The 18,765-nt window shown below is 55.0% G+C and overlaps 2 protein-coding genes across 2 annotated transcripts in view; one reads left to right on the forward strand and one right to left on the reverse strand.

Annotated features, from left to right (window-relative positions):
• Positions 1-141: 141 nt before the first annotated feature.
• Positions 142-4,482, reverse strand: GIP (gastric inhibitory polypeptide). Its single transcript, XM_065699182.1, has 5 exons — positions 4,409-4,482; positions 3,286-3,432; positions 2,826-2,957; positions 611-697; positions 142-240 (listed from the first exon to the last, which is right to left on the reverse strand). The coding sequence occupies exons 1-5, from the start codon at positions 4,480-4,482 to the stop codon at positions 231-233; spliced, it is 450 nt and encodes a 149-aa protein (XP_065555254.1). The 3' UTR covers positions 142-230.
• A 10,935-nt stretch (positions 4,483-15,417) lies between these two features.
• IGF2BP1 (insulin like growth factor 2 mRNA binding protein 1) overlaps positions 15,418-18,765 on the forward strand; it is a 24,023-nt gene continuing 20,675 nt past the window's right edge. Inside the window, exons 1-2 of the mRNA XM_065698833.1 lie at positions 15,418-15,963; positions 16,927-16,987. Coding sequence (XP_065554905.1) covers positions 15,789-15,963; positions 16,927-16,987 — 236 coding nt within the window. The 5' untranslated portion in view covers positions 15,418-15,788. The remainder of the gene's footprint in view (positions 15,964-16,926; positions 16,988-18,765) is intronic.

Raw genomic sequence — 18,765 nt, forward strand, 5'->3', positions numbered from 1 at the left:
CTCTTCGGGAGCCGTGCTCGGAAGGACGCCTGTGGCCGTGGCCCTTTGGTGCTGCTTTGCAGCCGTCCCCAAACCAGGGCTCCTCGAGCGTTATCTCAGCTTCAAAGGAGACTCTTTATTGCTGGCATGAGCACAACGGACAAGATGCGACAGAACAGAGTGGATGGAAGGGTTCCTCCTCCTCCCGTGCCGTGAGGGGATGGAGAGCGCTCCTCTGCGGGGCCCTGGGCTTACACGGTCCTGACAAAGCAGAAGGGAGAGGGAACCACATGAAGTCCTATGGGATGGCGCTGAACCCATTTGGTTCCCATAGGAGACAAGGCACAAGTTACTGCTTTCTCTGCGAGCCACCTCCCTCTGATCCCTCAAGAAGCCGTTTGGACAGCAACGTGTGCATCCAAGTCAGTCTCTAATAGTAAGGAACGTAAAGAAGAGCTGCCTCTTGTTTCTTGTATTCATGGCCTGTTCGTCCCTGTTTGTTCTTAGTGGTCATCTAAGGCAATCCTAAACCCAGTGACTGGGCGCTGCAACAAGCACCTTGGGGACAAGGGCTGGAATAGGGGCCGTAGGGATGCTTGTAACAGTAGGAATAGGGAGAGCAGCCACTCACGTTGCCCTGCAGAGATCAGTGGACGTCAGCCACGTCAGGAACTCCTGGTGCAGAGCATCCTTCAAACCTTCTGAACCTTCCAGAGAACTGCAAGAAATGAGCCAGGCCGGAAAGACAGGGGAGAGGCAGGGATTCGGACACCATGCAAGAGCCTCTCGCAGGGATGTTCTCCAAGTCTTCCAATGTCTTCGACTCGGATAAATCCTCAAAGGGCTTTAACCTCCTTTTGCCCCGGTGAGCTCCTTGCACTCAACACTGCCTTGCTCTTGGCACATTTGGGCTGCCAAGGGGGGCGAGGAGGAGCAGCCCAGTGCCCCCCCTGCACCCCACCTCCTCCTGGAGCCAGCAGGCAGCAAAACAAAGGCAGAGCGCGGGGGAAGCAGCGTCTCTGCTCCAACCTCACAAAGGGAAGGCTTTGTTTGCAGGCAGCACTTTCCTCTCCAAGTCGGGGGGTTTATTTGCAATTAAGCAGATTAAGGGAGACACTAGGAAGCAGTTTGGGGTTTAATGAAGCTAATCAAGCTGATTAATCCCGAGCATCAAAGCGTTCCCTCCCCGCTCCCAGCCCAGGTTGGCCAAACATCTGTCAGGAGCAGTTTGGGGCGCGCGGATCCTGCTCTGGAGCAAGGGTCAGGCTCGGTGACCTCCTGAGATCCCTCAAAGCCCTCGTTGCTTTGATTGTGTGCTTGCGGGACGAGGAGCGATGCTCAGGGTCTGATCTGCTGAGGGCCTGGCTTGGGCCACCTCTGTGAACCAGATCCGCGCGCGTTTCCCTGCCCTGGGTCATCCCCTGCACCCTAAAGCATTTTCCATGCAACAAGCTGTTAAGGACAACAAATCCTCCCCGGGTTCCGGTCCTGGGGGGGCCTGGCCCGTGACTCCCTGCAGTTACAGATCCCATGGGTTTTGCCAGAGGACACCCGGATTGTGCCGCAAGGATGCGTGCGGCGTGCGGCGAGGGCTTCGCTTTTCCCTTCTTGCCACCATTTTAGGCGGAAGCAACAGCAACCTGTTAGGTTTCGCAGAGCCCCCTCCCCGTGCAAGGAAACGGGTCCCTCCTTCCCTCGGGGGGGGGGATTGCTTCCAGCACACCAAGTGCCCCAGAGCAGCTTTGCCTTTGGGCTCGTGTCTCGTTTGCTCTTTGAACATTTGTGCCATGAGCTGAGGCTGGGGGAGGTGAAGCCGGCTCTTGACAGGCTGTGGATGTGCTGACACAGCACAAAGCCGAGATGCACGAGCGTGCTCTCAGCCAGATGGCTTAGGAGATGAAGGCACGACTGCAGCAGCGCAGAGCTCCGCATGGACTGGGTTCCCATGCGCAGGAGAACCCAATCTGAGCAAGCTCCTATCGCCATCGTTATCGTGACAGTAACCTTGTAGTGGTGATCTGAGGGAAGAACTGGTTTGTTTCCTTTTTAAGAGATAAACTGCTCACCACACTGAGTGTGTGAATGAGTTTCCATAGGAGCCCAGCCTGGTTTGGGGTGAAGGGACCTGAAAGCTCATCCGGTTCCAACCCACGGGCAGGGACACCTTCCACTAGAGCAGCTCACTCCAAGCCCCATCCAACCTGGCCTTTGTTGTTCCCCCCTCTCTCTTGGGTTGATTGATCTAAATCAAAATGTTCCGCAGAAACATATCACTTAAATCTCATTTTCATGGAGAACATCCTAGGGAAGAGCTTGGTTTGGGTTACACCAAAGAGCTTGGTTTAGGTTATAGCAAAGAGCTTGGTTTGGGGTATACCAAAGAGCTTGGTTTGGGTTATAGCAAAGAGCTTGGTTTGGGTTACACCAAAGAGCTTGGTTTGGGTTATACCAAAGAGCTTGGTTCTGACTTCTCTGTTCTGGCACTGTTCAAGGAGCGGGTGCGCTTCAGCCCTACCCAAAAGCCAGGCTTTGACCTTATCAAAGTGCTGGGGTTCGGTGAGGCTGTGCTGACATTTGCGAAACAACAGCCACAAAAAGACCCCGCTCGATCGTTGCCTCTTTTCAGTCTGTGATTTGGGAGAAATGCGGAGGGTTTGGTCCTTGTGCTTTTTGGGGAGGAGCAGTTACAAACCCCTGACATCTCCTTGCGACACCAAAGTCCTTTTGTGTGCCTGCGACCCGCGACCATTGATACCTGCCCCAGGACATCCCTTCAGAAGTCACCCACTGGGACCCCTCACCCCTCCCTCCGCACAGGCGGTCTCTTCCCGGCCCCCCCGCCTCACCTCGGGGTTTTGTTGCCTTTCAGGAGCCAGGAGAAGAAATCTTTGGCTTCCTGCGTGCCCAGGTCCAACCTTTGGCCACCCGCAGCGGGTCCTTGGGGCTCAGCGGCCCTCTTGTACGCCTCGATCATGTCGCTGGAAAGGCGAAACGGGAGGAGATCAACCGGACACGCCACAAGAGGGGGCCCAAATGCTGCTTTTCCACAGCTCCCAGCTCCCTCCCACTCCAGCTCCCAGCGGCGGTCTCGGACAAGGGAGAGGGGTGCTTGTGCTGTGTGCCCGCAGACCAGAACCATCATCTCTAGGGCTTGGAAAAATGAAAGCAAAAAGAAACCCAGCTCCCTATAGAATCATTGCTGCAGCCTACGAAATATACCCTCTGCTCCGCATTCCTCTGGAGCCATCCGCTGGCAGGCGGCAGCCGCGAGTTTGGATCGCAGGAGCATTGGAAGTCCGCACTTACTCGCTTTTCTTCTCCCGTCTGGCTAGCAACCACTCCACAAAGTTCTTCTTCAGCATGTTATCCATCGTGCGGCTGTAGTCGCTTGCCAGGGTGGCCTCGGAGTAGCGTCTCTGCAGTGCACTGGGGCTGGGAGCCCCGATACTGACGCTGGGGTGAGAGCACAGAGGCGGGGAGTCAGGCACCGACGGGGAGGACCCGCTACGGGAGCTCTGCTCGGGCTACACGCGGTGGCCACGCGGTCCCTGCCGCAGCAAGGGCTGGTGACCCCTGTTCATCTCTCCCGGCACAGTGACTGTTCCTGCCCTGGGAAGGGGCTAGCATCCTCCTCATCTGGCTGCTCCTGCAGTGGCAGCTCCGGTTTGGCAGCCGGGGGGGAGATGAGCTCCAGGCACTTGCTGATCGCCTGCAGTCGGTGTGGTTTGCCCTGCTCTATGATTCACAGGGAGCCTGGCTCTGTGCTAAGGCACCAAGTGGCCTCAGGCTCCTTCCTTCAGGGACCTGCACACTGAGGACCAAGGAAGCCTGTTCCTGTGTCCTCGAGAGGTTCAGGTGTGGGTGGCAGGAGACAAGAGCTGACCTTGAGACCAGCACAGACCTGGCAAGTGTCGACATAGCACTACTATGGGATTGCAGCAACTCCTACTGCTCTAACAAGGATTCTTTTGGATCGCCTGGGATGGTCGTTGGAAATTCCATAGCAGGCGTTAGGGAAAGTCTCTGTTACATCCCTGCTTTATGCAACTGGTCATATTTTCAGAAGCTTCCAAATACTGGCTGCCCCGAGCCTCACTTATGTGAGATGATTACATCTTGTTTCTAGTTCTCAGCCAACCTTCTTCTCTTCCTGGTTTACTTCCAGCTTGTTCTTCCTAACCTAGAGCCATGAAATTTATAGGGAAAACTTGGGAGTTCCTGGCTCTGCCTCAAAGGCTCAGGCCTTTATTTTTATATCTCTCTTATCATTTGCTTATCTCTGTCTGCTTGGCTGTCTCTATTAGCTGACATCTACCTCAGGACTCATGTTCTCACCTACTTATCAGGATGCCAATGGAAAGAGTCCATTTGCCTCCAGAGAGGAGCTGGAAAACGCTCAAATACACCATGAGCTTTCCAAAACACTTACCCCGAGACGGTCTCCTCCATCAAAACAAAGCCCAGCGAAGCGAGGAGCAGAGAGAGCACCTTGAAAGACATCATTTTCTCCACTGGTTTCTCTGTTCAAAAGCAGAGGGGACACAGGGGACAAGTGACAGGATGCTGAACCCGGAGGGACGGGTGGTGCTGGGCACGTGCCTCTGCTTGTAAATGTCTCTCCTCAGCCCCTGTGCTTCAAGCAGCCTTCCCCATCCTACAAACCCCTCTTCTGCCATTCCCGTTAAATTCCTTTTTCAATGCCAATGCTCTTTCCCACCGCGGTGTCTTTTAATGTTGGTCCCCTATACTTTTATTGTAACCATCAAATTCATTGTGGGTCGCACATTCCTGGAGTCAAGGGCTTTGTCTTGCTCCATGTTTACAAGCTGACCCTGTGGGTACCTCATTGTGCTTTAAGGGTCGATTCAAGCTTGCGTATGTGAACGGGAACCTATATTGGATCAGGCAATTCAGCAGCCATGGCATCCTGCTTATCCCGCACTGTGGTTCTGCCGGATTTAGGAGCCTGATCTAATGTCTAGGAGGGTTTCTGCTGGCATGGATAAAGCTTTAGGTAGGGACTGGAGCCAGAGTCGGTGAGTATCAGATATGAAAAGTATCCCATGGACAGCGTCAGGATTGGATTCCAAGATTTATTAGTTTCAAGCTGTTCCTGGTCCTCGCATCCACAGTTCAGCTCCGTAGCCCTTGGACATTTGAGCTCTTTTAATTACTATTCCAGCTCTGCAAACTCCATGCAGAAATGGTTTTGATCTTGGCTCACAGATCTCTTTTGTTGTTCCTCACCTCACTCTTTGTTATAGCTCTTGCTGGAAACAGCATTGCAAGGGAGAGCTGCTGTTAACAGGAATAGTTCAGCAACAAAAAGAGAAGGTCTGCATCAGGACGCAGGTACCCAGCCTTCAAAACTGTATTCATACGTTGATGGAACTTTATTCCTCTAAGCTGTTATTTATACCCTTAAACCAGCCCAATTCTTGTTTTGGACAGAGGGAATGTGCAGGTTTGGATGTTGTTTGGGATTGGGGCATTCTTTTCCTTCTGGAAAAGTGTGACATCTTTCACTAATGTTTTCAGCCCTTCCTATCAAGAGAGAAAACCGCTCACTGTGCTCCATTCTCAGCTACAGCAAGTGCTGAGGAGTGCTCTTAAAAGCAAAGGTGTAAGACTGAACACTGGCAAAGTCTCTTAAAGCCATAAAAGACAAATCAGTGCAGAGTGTGTTAACAGCGGAGTAAATCCCGTCAGACAAAAAGCTGAGGAGTATTTTAAATGAGAACGGGGAAAAAAGTGATGATTCGATAAGTGAGGTTTTCCCCTCTTGTTTGTTTTTTGTTTCTTCTCTTGGTGGTAGAAGTGTGGGTATAAAGATGCATCTGAAAATAAGGAAGTTGCGCAGGAATACTGTGATGCCGGAAGGTGATTATTGGTGGTGCTGGGAGAGCAGAACTGACCCCAAAAGGGAGGAAAAGCAGAATGCATTTGCAAAGAATATCGACAAACCATTTTGGGATTAATGGGTGGCACTGATCTGGGGCATGGAGTTTGCTGCGATACTTATGCTGCTCTGATCCTGTAATTTGACTTCTTCACAAAGGGAGGTGCAACTGGTGGGATCTTTACAGCACAAAGGTCTTCCTGCCCCCTGTGCAATCCTGTCTGCATTGGAAGAAGCATTATCCCTGTTTATCCATAGCTGGGAGGTCCCAAACAGCAACTAAGAACCAATTTCCCCTTATTTCCCTGTGTAGGTGCAGATCCCAGCCTGCTGCTTGCCGTGGACTGACTGTTCCTCTGGAATAACGGCATTTCCCTTTGCAACCCCGCACATGCAGTGCTGCAGAACCAAAGGTACGAGCTGCTCCTGCTCTGCTGCTGCCTGACACGCTCAAACACTGCTCACTCCCACAGCTACCTTAGGAAAGAAAACACATTCAGAAGGGAGAGCGACGCAGAGCTTCTTACCTTGCTCCGTCTCTGAAGCTGCCCGGAGGATCTCAGCTGGGTCTGGTGCTGAGGAGACCCTTCGGAGCTTTTATATACGTTCGCAGTGCAGGACCAAACCCACTTGCATGAGGTAAACAGGAAATCAAGCACCTAATCAATGTAATTCAAACCCATTTAGAGCTGCTTCATTAAGTCTATTGACCTCCAGAGCAGGAAAATAACCTTTTAAAATATGTTGACATTAATGGCAATTAAACATTACTATATCACAAAATCGAGAGCAAATATGGATTGGGTGTAATACACGTGGCATTAGTCTAAACCTGAATTCCATATAGCATCCCCTTCCCATGGTAAAATCCTCCTTAACTTCTACTTTTTCCTTTGCCAGTGTAAGTGCTATTTTGGAGAGTTCCAGCCTGCTCCTCCTTTTCCTTACAGGAGGAATAACTTTGCTAAACTCGATAGCTCCCGTCATGGTTATTTTTGTCACCATCGAGTCTGAGCATCCTGAGCAGCCCCTTGCACAACACCCCCAGACACTGAAAACAGCGTCTGTCCCCCAAAACATGTGCTCCGAGAGGGGGAAAACTGGGGATGGAGAGAGGCAGACAGGAAACCAGTAGGAAACAGGGAGGCAGGAGGCTGGTGGCACAGCAGCAGCCTGTGTGCAGTGAAGGGCAGCAGCTGGACCTGGGCACCCACTGGGGCTTCTCCTGTCCTCAGTGAGTGATGGAGTGTTTCCCTGCGGCTCTGCAGCTGCTGGGGACGTGGGTCAGTGAGGCCACCACCTCACCCTGCCCTTGCACAGCTGGATCCAGGAAAGCAGATGTTCTGCAGATGTTAACTGTGCCATCAAAGTACGAGGGGTAAACCCACTTCCCTCAGCTCCGCTGTGACTATGTGCATGGTAAGATACCTCCCTGGTGCCAGAACTGCCCCGCTGCCCCTGGCTCTCTGGGAGAACTGGTTCCATTGCATTTTAACACGGAAATCCTGGTCAGGGACCTGGTCTAGGATTCCCATCATACCCAGCTCCAGCCTGAAGGAGCAGAGCAGGATGATGTTGGTGCCTGCCTAACCCTCAAGCTGAGCTCTGCTTTCACCACTGCTGGAGCTCAGCAGCGCCCGTGGCTGCGAGGGCAGAGCTGGCTCCCGTCCTTGCTCCCTTCCCTGGAGCGCTCTGAACGCTGCCGGAGGTTGTCCAAGTTACAACCCTCCCCTCGGCTCCACCAGCCTGGCATTCTTCCCTGCTGTGGAGCTCAGCAGAGCTCCTCAGAGCAGGACCCCCCCTCCCACCTGGCTGTAGGAGGGATGTGTGCGTGTGCATCCTCCCAGGTTTGTGCTGGCTCAGCTACCCCGGGGATTTGCGTGGGGAAGAGCAGGATTTCGGGATGACGGGGCTGAGCAAGAAGCAGCCCTTCATGGAATTGCCGTAATCATGGCAAAAGTGAAGTGGTTTCGGCGTGGGAGAGGGTTTCGCTGTGCTGGCGCAGTGCCCCGGTGGATCTTGTCCTGAACACGTGCAGGAATCCAGCGGGATGAGGTGCTCGTCTCCACGTCAAGGCTCCATTTGGCACTTCCTTCCTACAAGCAGTGGGGTTTTTCTGCTCTTCCGAGTAGCTCTGTGGGACACGGTGTCAGGAACAGGCTGCTTTCAACCTGTGCTCTGCACCGGGAGCCTGCAGAGCGCAGAATGAGCCTCATCCAGCTCAGCCCGGATTGGGCAGTGGTGAGCTCTTGCTGCCCTGTGGTTATACAACCAGCAAACAGTGTTGCATCTATATTACATTAAGGTGAAGGCTCAGAAGGACATTATTAGTGTCGATTAAGAGTTTGGGGCTATTAGGGAGTAATTACTACTTTCACAGGAACTATTTAGCATGTGGCTTAGTCCCTTAGCTAGCAGCACATGAGCATGCCAGGGTCTCCACAAGCTTTTCCCCCATGCAGGAAAGTCATGCCTGCTGTAATAAATGATGCACTATAATAGTTATATTATAGGAACCAATTTACACTCCTAGCACAGTTGCTAATCAATAAAATGGAATAGTTTATCCCCATGTCTTTATTATATGTATTCTGGGTGCTTTGCTCCCAGCCAACTCAGATATCTTGTTTCTCCGAAGTGCAACCTATTTGTTTTCCTCTCATTAAGTGCCTCTGTAGGATATAAAGTTAATAGAGTGAAATAAATATCCAGCAACATTAAATGCTGACCCAGGGTTCACAGTTATGGTTATTTCAGGGTATCTGCTCACGGTGTGGTTTGGACAACAGCATCACTCCAGGATTTCAAACAAAGCCCCCCCCCCAGATGCCAGGTCGGGTCTGGGAAGCGATGGGTGAGATGCTGACCTGGAGAAGGGCCCCATGCCCACATCACCTTCCTCCAGGGTAATGGGAGGTCTCATTAGTGAGGCAAACCTTGCTCTCCTCCAGCCTCAGCCCACCACAGCTATGGCAGCACTGCCCTCACGGCGTTGCCTGTGCTCTGCCGCCCGCTCTGATAACACAACTCATTTCACAAGCTTCAGCTGGGTCCCTGCTTGCGACAGGGGAGGCTTGAGCTTCGGTTTCACCCAGCCACCATCAAACAAGTTGGACAGGGGAGCTGGGGCTGCCCCGCTTCCTCCTGCCCTGCCGCAGCGAGCTCTGCTCTTCACAGCAGACCTGACTCGAGGAGTTGGTGTTTCAGGAATTCGGGAATGTGTTGGGAAGGTCACAGCTGCGTGGCTGCAACGGTTCTGCTCTGCTTTGAGACACCGAAACATCTCAAGGGCAACTCTGATTGCCAAGCATTTCGAGTATTAGATGTCCCTGTAATCACGGAAAATAGGGCTTGAAGTGACCTTAAGAGGTCACCCATTCCTGCCCCTGCTCCCAGGCAGCCTCAGCTCTGCTCAACTCACTCTGATCCATTCCCAAAAGCATTTGGAAATGAAAAGGCTGCGTTTGCAGCCCCAATCCTCTTCTTGTGTCTCGCTCTAACATCTCTCCTCTTCCCAGTGAATGGGGTGAGTAAGGGTTTCCCTTTCCCACTGGAGCAGTGTTCTTTGGTTGCTGCTTTGCGTGGCACAGCTCAGGGCAGAGATGGATCCAGGTGCTGCATGTCCCAGGTGCTCTGGTTTGGGGGCGGGCATCGGGCTGGTCCGAGGTTCCTGATTGTAACTGGCTATGGTGCATCAGCGTTAGGATTTGCTCTGCTCCTCAAAGCCCAGGGAGAGAGGAAGGAGGGATTGGGCAGCTTTTCACTCCCATCCTCTCCCTGAAATCCCGGGCACTGGGACATCATTCAAACCCATCTGGGGCTCATTCTGAAGGCACAGAACCTCAAAGCTTTCCTTGGGAGCTCATTTCTCTCCCTAAACCACCAGCAGTGCTCGCAGAGGAGCGTGGAGTGCTCTCGAGTGCAGGAGTGATGGGCTGGATGGATTTACAGAGCATCTTCGGAGCACCGAGCACTGCTTCATCCTCTCTTGTGGGTCCAGACCTGTTTCCCCCTCTGGTGCTGGTGGGAATGGGACCAGGTCTTTTCACAATGGCAAAGTACCAGGTGTGTTTTTAAATGCCAGAGCTCCCTTCTAACAGCAACCAAACCCTAGGGCCTTTTAAGGCTCCGGTGCTTGCTCTTGATGGATTCATTCAGCTCATTAGGGTGGCTCTTGGAGCTTCCTGATCATGAGTTCTTTAGGTGGCAAAAAACCCCCATGACAATGAAAAATGGGAACCACAAAGCATGGGGAATGTGGATTTCTCCCTGCTGCCTGCTCTGCTTGCTCCTGAGATGCTCCTCTTAACCCCCAGGAGCAAGGACCTACAGGACAGTAACTGCTGTAACGCAAAGCCCACCACAGCACCCATGTGGGGAAGATTTATTGGGACCACTGAGCTGCACGACCACAACTTTTCCCTCTGTGCAGTGGCAGCATCACCGCTTGTGGAAGCTGCAGAGATGATCTGGACCCGCTCTAGCATCAAACCTGCCTGTTTTGCTGACACCTCCTCCATCCACCCCTTAGCACTTTGCCTGGTGGCAGCTGTCCTGATGTGAAAACCATCCTTTATTCCCCCCGTCGAGCAACGATGGAGCAGAAGCAACCAGCTGGGGAGATGAGAGCGGTGGAGCTGCAGGAAAGGAGAGGGAATAATCAGTCCTGCTCCATCCTGAGCGTGTACCAGCAGGACAAGAAACCAGAGAGGCCAGCCCACGGCAAGGCGCCTGCCCAAGTGGCTGGGTCAGTAACGTGGGATTACTTCTACCTCGTGCCCTTGCTGCTCTCCTAACATCGCCCTCCTGGCAGCCCGGCGGTGGGGTTCGGCTCCAGGTTTCCATTGTGAAATGACCTCTGTGTTTTCAGGTGACCCACGGCACAAAGCGGTGCTGGGCACTTTCCCACCTCCCGGGATACGCTTGTTGTAGGCAAGGCTGGTATTAGCGGCTGAGCCTTTCGTTACCTGGTGCTACAGGGATGAGAAGCGGTGAGGGCTGGAGAGCCCCCTGCTCTTCACGGGGGTTTAAACGTTATAGGGCCCCCGAACTTGTGCTCGTGGAGCAGAAACCCTGCTACAAATGCGTTTATTTCGGACTGGGGGAAACGTGCTACAAATACCTACAGTTACCACAAGGAAAACGTCCCATGTGTGCCTGCGAAGGGCTGCAGATGTGTGGAGGGGGGTTCAAAAGAGCACCTCCCACTTGAAATAAGGTCAGGGGGAGTTCAGCGATGGCAGGATTCATCCCTCACGATGCTTTCTCAACAAGCAGCTTGCTTTAGTTTGTGGTTGTACCAAGAGCAGAGCTTTCTCCCACCATCCATAGGAGGAATGGCTGCTCCTGAGCTGCTCCCACTGGGTTTTTTTGATGCATTAGAACTAAATGGACAGGTCAGAAAGGTCTGCTCTAAAGAAGTGGTGGCAGATTCATTTGGGGGGGGGGGGGGAACTGGGAAAGGAAGGGGATTATCTGAGCAACCACGTTTCGGGGCTCATCCTGGGAAGCATTTTCCTTGCCTTGGATTTAGAGTTTACCCCTTCCCCAAAAGGAGAGCAACCCCCAAATGCACCATTTCCACTGTGTATGGGGGAGACGAAGCCGTGCAAAGCACCTTTGTGCGGGTGCAATCTGGCCATTCCTCTCTGTGCTGGCGAAGCCCAAAGGAGAAAGCAGGACCTGGGAAGTGCCCCCAGCCCCACGTGGAGCTGAGCACCCTGCTCGGGAGGGAGCCCAGGGACTGCAAAGCAGCAGATGTAGAGGGGAAGCGAAAAGCTGCTGGGTTGTGGGTTTCGGTTGGGGTTCTTTGAAAGAGACTCCGGCTTTTTGGTACCAGAACGAAAGGATTTCTCAAGATGGGAGCGCGTTTTGAAGGCAGGGTTTATTGCACCGTTCGCTTTGTTTTTAACTGGAGCACTCAGACGTTCAAGGAGCAGGCAGACCATGGAGCCAGTTGCAGGTTTAACCATTTCCATCTTCAGCTCTGCTGCATCGGAACCTCCCCCCCCCCACCAGGGAGCAGAGGGGCTTTCCCCATCGCTCAGCCCCTTCCTGGGCTGGGGATGTGCCTCTGCCCCTGAGCTCCAGCAAAACATCCCTTACCCACCAGGGTGATGCTGGAAGGGCACAGAGGAGCAGGGGGCTGCCACTGCCCTCCCTCGAGGCTTGGTTTGGTTTCAAAGCAAACTGTTCATTTCACAGCAAGTTTGGTCTGTAACAGGTTCGTCAACAGGAGCTTTAATCAATCGGATCTTCTGCGATAGGAGCGGCTTTTTCCAGCCTGGAATATTTTCCACAGACTAAAAACTGAACAAAAGGTGCTTTAAACTGGGATTCCACTTAAGGAAAAGGAAATATTTCCCAACTGTAACCCTCGCTCTTCTTATCCTGTTGCATTCTCACCTCTGTCCTAAGGACAGGCTTGCTCCATCATCCAATTGTTTCTGCTTGTTGAGATTGGATTGAAAGAGATTCCAGGAAAACAAAACTTTGGGTTTCTTTTTTTCTTCGTGACCTGTGAGTTTTCCTGACAACTTCCAGATTTATCAAATGGGAATTCACAGAGATTTCCAGACTTCCCCAAATGAGGCTTTCGCAGAGTTCCTGAGGTTTCCGAGAGCAGCTTTAACGTTGTCCAAATGCAAGAGTGCTTAAAATCAAAGCAACCCCCAAGCAAACAAATGGAGGAAGGATTCAAACGAGAAGGGGCAGAACAAGAGCAGAGCAGAATCTGCTCGTTTCCTGCTAATCTGCCCTAAAAACTGCTCCTGTTTCAGCCGTCTTCTGCCCCAGAGCCACAGCACTTCATAGGCGGCAGTAATTAAACCCCTTCGTATCAAACCCCCATTGCAGTGCAGTCGCAGCTGCGTTATTCAGCACCCAGCTTCAACCTTCTCCCCTCAGAAACTTCCCCAAACTCCTAAGCGGCAGCAATAACGATTGGAATTTGTAGGGAAATTGTAAGAACTCCTTAGGACCATTTCTGCCCGATTCAAAGCTTTCAGTCATTAAAAACAACCCCCAAACCTTCGCCCCGATCAGATTTGCTGCATTCGAGCAGAAGCAGCTTCACATCGATGGGAGAGCGGGGCAGGAACGCTTGGAAACGAAAAGAAATCAGCTCCTCAGAGTGATCTTGGAAACTCCCAACGCAATCGAAGGAAATCCTGGGAGAGGAAAAAGGCCACGGAGGGGTTTAGGAGCGGCAGCGCTGGGGTGCAAGCTGCTGCTCAGCCCTTCCCTGCTCCAGGAATCCCACCCACTTGCTGGTACGTTTAGGTCGGGAGGGGCTGTTTCCCTTAGGGGGGGTTGCCGAGGCTCCGATTGAATGGGGGCAGTTGTCGGGGTCCGGGGGTAGCTGGGGTTAGCGGGGGGTGCGGTGGAGGTGCAGGGGCAGCCCCCAGCGCCTGCACGGGGGGGAAGGCGGCTCTGCCTCCCCGCAGCAGCAGATCAATGCTTTGGGCTCTGCTGTTGCATTCTCCAAATACCTCGCATCTGGAAGGCTGCAGCGAGGGGAAGGGGTTCCCTGGGAGCCTTCCCTGGTGCCGAGCTAAATTGAAGACTTCCCTCTTTGTTTGCATCCCCCCCATTTTTCCCCTTAGGTTGGTTTCCTTCACTTCATTATTGCAGGGGATTGTGTTACACGGGGAAGGTACTGAGCAAACCAATCAAAGCAACAACAAAAGTACCCTGGGCGAGCCCAGCGATAGATCCGAAGCAGATCCTGCTCGTTTATTTCACTTGGGGGGGGGGGGGGCCCGATACACGCTGGAAGCTGCAGCCAGGCTGGGAAGGCTGGGGGGAAAGAGGGGAGAAGTCCTGAGCGGCGGGACGTTTATTTCCCAATTCCATTGTTTTTTCCCCCCCCTTTTCACCTGTGAATCCTTAGGCTGGGGCACGCTGAGAGCCTCGGGAGCACGCAGAGGTTCCTCCTTCGCGTCGGTGCTTCAGCAGAGCTGAGGAACACGGGATGGGGACGGGGTGGATGAGACCCGAGTGTCCTCAGAGAGCAGCAGCACCCGCATGGCTGCAAGGCAAAGATCCCGGGACAGCGGGATGGCTCGGAGACGGGAGGGGAGAGAGCTCGAGTGTTCTTAATGCCCGTTTCGCGGAGTTTGGAGCCCTCGTTTTAGCGTGCTCCCAAGGGCACGCGCATCTTTTCCTTAAGGTTTACCCCCGGTGGGATTCCGGAGCGGGATCCCAGTGAGTTATTTCCCAACAAGCCCCCCGCGCGGCTCTGCCGAACCAGAGCAGTGATACCGGTAGTACCAAGTGCTTCGGTACTAGCACACCAGTATGGGGGGGGGGACGGGGGACAGAGGCCGGGGGGGGTTCACCCCGAAAGGCGGAGGCTGGGGAGAGAGGGGCGCGGAGCCGTTCCCTCGATGGGCGAAACGGTGGGGCCGGGATTTTGGTGATTATTTGTAAAGATTTGATTTTTTTTTTTGAATTTTTATTTTATTTTATTGTAGCCCTTTCCCGGGGGGGTGGGGGTGGGGGGGTGGGGGGGGAGGGGGGTGCAGCGCGGAGCCGGGGGAACCGGCCGCGAGTTTTCCGCGGGCGCGTTACATTTAATTGCAGGCGCGGAGGGGCCGGACCGTGCCTCTACTTGCAGCGCGGCGGAGGCTGCGGGGGGGGGGGGGGAATTAGGGGGAACCCGGCTGCAGCATCGCGGGCCGAGCCCCCGACCGCCCCGTCGGGGAGGCAGGGTGCGGGGGGGGGGGGGGGGGGGGGGGGGTTGTGCTGCTATTTACAACCCATCTTGAGCCTAAAAATAAAAGTCTCCAGAAAAGGCAGGAGGGGAGGGAGCGGGGGGGGCGGGGGGGCTGCTCCGCTTTACCGACGGGTCCCGTTGGGGAGATGCCCCCCCCCCCCCCTCCACCATGGGGCCCTTTTGTGCAGGAGGAGCCCCCCCCCCCCCTCCCCGGCTCCCTTCCCCCGAAGGCTTCCGCGGGGCTGCGCATGAAGCGCTTAAAACAATGCCGGGGACAACGCAGCCCCCACCATGGGGGGGGGCCCCCCCCCAGCCCCTCTCCAGGCAGGGCCAACCCCGAGGGGGGGGGGCGGGCGGGCCGCTCCCACCCCCATCCCCGGCGCCAGGGACCTCCCGGCCCCTTTGATGCCGAAGTTTTTTACACCCAGAAAAAATCCCATTGAGGCACCGGGGGAAAAGGGGGGTGGGGGAGGGGCGCGGTGGGGGGAGGGGCGCGGTGGGGGCGGGGGGCTGCAGCAGATGGGAAAGTGCCTCCGACGGGACGGGCTTCGGGAGGAGAAAGCGTGGGGGGGGGTGGGGGGGGGATTTGCGTAAAGGGGGGGGGTGAGGAGGGGGCTGCCCCCCTCCCCCCGCCGCGGGGATGGGGGGGGGGGGGGGGGGGAAGGTGAATAACGAGGTATTTAAATTGCAATCAATAAATAAGCGGAGCCCCCCCCCCCCCCCCCCGCCCCCCCCCCCCGGCCCCTCCCCCCGGGGGCCGGACCCTCCCGCATCACCACGTGGCTTCCTCCTGCAAACATTTTCACTCCTTTTTCCAGGTCGGTTTTATTTAGAGGCGGTGCCCGGCTGCGAGAGGCGTCCGGTAACACCCGGTACCGCTCCGCCGACCGGGGGGGCCCCCGCCGCCGCCGCCGCCCCCTCCCCAAGGACACCCCTCCCCCCCCCCCCCCCCCTTCTTTTCCCTTCCCTCCTCCTCCGGCAGCCGCCCCCTTTCCTCGGAGGAAACCAAAATCCATCAGGAAAAGGAAGGATAAAAGCAGGGAAAAAGGAAAAACCGGGGAGGGGGAACGGGGGGGTGGGGGGGGGGGGGGGTGGGTGAGGAGGAACAACCCCGCGGCCGGAGCCCGACGGCGCGGCTGCACGGTGCAGCCCCCCCCGCCCGCTCCGAGCCCCGCCGCCGCCGCCGCCGCCACCATGAACAAGCTTTACATCGGGAACCTCAACGAGAGCGTGACCCCGGCCGACTTGGAGAAAGTCTTCACCGAGCACAAGATCTCCTTCAGCGGCCCCTTCCTCGTCAAGTCCGGCTACGCCTTTGTGGACTGCCCCGACGAGCAGTGGGCCATGAAAGCCATCGAAACTTTCTCGGGTAAGCGGCGTCCTCAAGCCCTTCCTCCCTCCGCCTCCTCCTCTCCCCATAGAGCGGTGCCCCCCGCACCCATCTGCGGGGTTCACCCCCCAGAACCCCCCCCCCATAGGGCCCCAGCGCTGCCCCAAAAGAGCACCGGCGGGGAGGGGATTGGTGGTGGTGGTGGGGAAAAGCGGGGTTTCCATCCCCCCCCCCATACTCCCTGTATCCCCCCATCCCTTTCGCCCCCCTCCCCAAGGCCGGGCTGGGTGCGGGGGTCCCGTCGCGGTGCGGATGGAGGGGTTGGGACTTTGGCCATTTTGATTTGAAACTGGGTTTCCTGGGGCATGTGATGTGCGGAGGAGCGCGAAGGTCGCCATGCTGCTGGCGGGGAGGGAGAAAGCTCCCGGGAAAACGAGGAGGCTCCAAACCTTTGGAATTTTAACATTTTTTTGGACCCCCCCCCGGCTCCCCTCTCCCTCCCGGCCCCTTCCCTTCCTCCCCCCCCTTCCCCAAAAAAGGAAAAAAATCCTTATAAATAACCCCGCAGCAGAGAATCCCACTCCATTTTCCAAAGAGAAATCCATTCCTGCCATGGAGTTCCGATTTTTGAGCCTTTTCATGGGGTCCTTCCTGCCTGAAGGACTTCGTGGAGGGATGGAACGAGGCGGAATTCCATCCCGGCGAGGAATTGCTCTTCCCAATGTTATTCCTCGTTTTTCTCGCGCTCCAAAGCACGATGAACTCGGGAATTAAATATTCCTAAGGAACATTGTCCAGGCAGCGAACTCACCACTCCCTCCCACCGCTTCCCCATTTGAAGCCAGTCTTCCATTGAATAAAATGCACTTGTAAAGGAATTGGGGATGTGTTTGTGCGGAGTTAGTTTGTGATGGGGATGCGATGGGGAGGTTTCAGGTCTTCTCCCAACGCCTTCTGACCCCTCCAGCCCCGTTTTAAAAGCCAGCCCCGTTTTGTTTTTAGGGAAAGTGGAGCTCCATGGAAAACAGCTCGAGATTGAACATTCGGTCCCTAAAAAGCAAAGGTAATGCCGTGTTTTGATGGCTTTTCGTGGGATTTGATTCGTTTCCAGTCGTTGGGGAGGGGGACGTTTAATGGAAGATAAAGGAGGCAAAAGGGATTGTACCTAAAAATGTGCGTGTAGAAGAAGAGCTGTTGGTGCCTTGGCCTTGGCGCGGTGCGAGGCGGTTTTGAGGCTCAATGTTGAATTTTCTTTTCTCTTTCATTTAATGGAACTTCCTCTTTGAGCAAGTTTGAAAAGGGGGGGGGAAAAAGGCAAAGAAAGAGAAGGTTGAGCCATGATCCCCGCAGCTCCTCGGCAAGGCGATGGATGGCTGGGGTTTGGGTTGGGGTTTTCAAACTTGTGGCACTGGAAGAATTTCCCAGCCTCGCTCGGCTCCTGTGCAGCGAAATGGGCGAAACCTTTTGTTTTCCAAGGGAACGGCAAAATTAAATCCGAATCATAATAAACCCCATCAATATCCCTCTAAATTTAAAGTGGAATTTGCTGGATTTGGCGCTGAGGACTTAAAAACAACACGCCATGGGGCTGGTCTCGCCGTGCCGAGCAGGGATTTAAACCCAGGCGCTGGCCTAGCTCCTGCCAACCATCAGCTTGGATTTGGGGCAAGACCCACGCTTCCTGGCTCTTTCCATCTCTTTGCCAAAGCGGCTTCGCCCGCTGCCGCCGGCCTTGCCCAGCCCGGCCCTCTCCATCTTCTTGGCTCTTTGTTGTTGCGCGCCGGACGCCGGAGCAGCCCCGGTACCAGCGCTCCCGACCCCGCCGGGGCCCGGTTACGGGCTAGGAAGAGTGGTTTAAATGGGTGGGTTCTTGTGCAGAGCATCCCCCCCATTCCCAGCTCCAGGAGGGGCCACTTGGGCTAAGGGCCACTTAGTTCCCAATCCCAAATAGTCCACGTTGGATCGCGCAGCCCGAAACCCGCGTCGGCCACGTGACGAGGCGGTTACTTCAACGGGCGCGGAGGGAGGAGGCGAAGCCAACTCTTCCTCCCCAAACTCTTCCCGGTTCCTTCGTCCCTTGGTGAACCCCCCCCTTGGCTGGGCGGTGGGAGCCCGTTTTTGGGGTCCCCCTTGGCCTCCTTTCCGTTTGCTGCCCGACTTTGCATGGCCAAGGGCAGAGCGGGCTCCTCCGGTCCCGAAGGCAAACCCAAATCCAGTGGGTCATTCCCTAGCCAAAATGTTCCTGGTATTTATTCCCTAGCAGCTCGTGGCAGGGCGATCGGTAGTGCTCCGTGACTCGATGTGGCTTAAATAGGGGCGAGCAGAGGGGTGTGATTGCAAAAGCAATTGCACTACGAGGGGTAACGTAATAATGCCTAAAAAATCCACCCTCTTCGGTTTCCTCGGTGCTGCTGGATAATCGATAGGTCGGGGGGGGGACACACAGATTTCCCCCCCCTCCAAGAGAAATGCACTAAAAATGGGAATATTCCTTCGGTGTAATGCAAAGAAATGCTTTTTTGGGGGGGGGGGTGAACTTTACAATAGGTGGAAGGAAGGGTTCGCGTTTCTCCTGGATCTCCTGAAATCTGTGCTGTGCCTCGTGTTTAGCTGCTAAACCCGGTTTGGGGGGGGTTAAAATGAGCTCCCCCCCACCCACCCCCCCCCGGGGGGGCTGCTTTTAAAGGGACAGGAGCCTCTGGTGCGTGTTCCACAGGGGCTGGGGGAGGTTCGTAGCCTTCGGAGCCCCTTCCCCGCACCGCGGTTACTTTGTCTTGCTTTTGGGGAAGCAGTTTCTGTTCCTGGGTCGGGAGAAGGCAACTTTTTGGCAACTCCTTGGGA

This window comes from Lathamus discolor, chromosome 20, assembly GCF_037157495.1.
Source record: "Lathamus discolor isolate bLatDis1 chromosome 20, bLatDis1.hap1, whole genome shotgun sequence".
Classification (NCBI taxonomy): Eukaryota; Metazoa; Chordata; class Aves; order Psittaciformes; family Psittacidae; genus Lathamus; species Lathamus discolor.

Coding starts and splice junctions, on each gene's coding strand:
- GIP (XM_065699182.1), bottom strand. CDS start 4,482: ATGATGTCTTTCAAGGTGCTCTCTCTGCTCCTCGCTTCGCTGGGCTTT. Junction 3,433..4,408: donor ATGGAGGAGACCGTCTCGGG/GTAAGTGTTTTG, acceptor CTCTCACCCCAG/CGTCAGTATCGGGGCTCCCA. Junction 2,958..3,285: donor AGACGGGAGAAGAAAAGCGA/GTAAGTGCGGAC, acceptor TCGCCTTTCCAG/CGACATGATCGAGGCGTACA.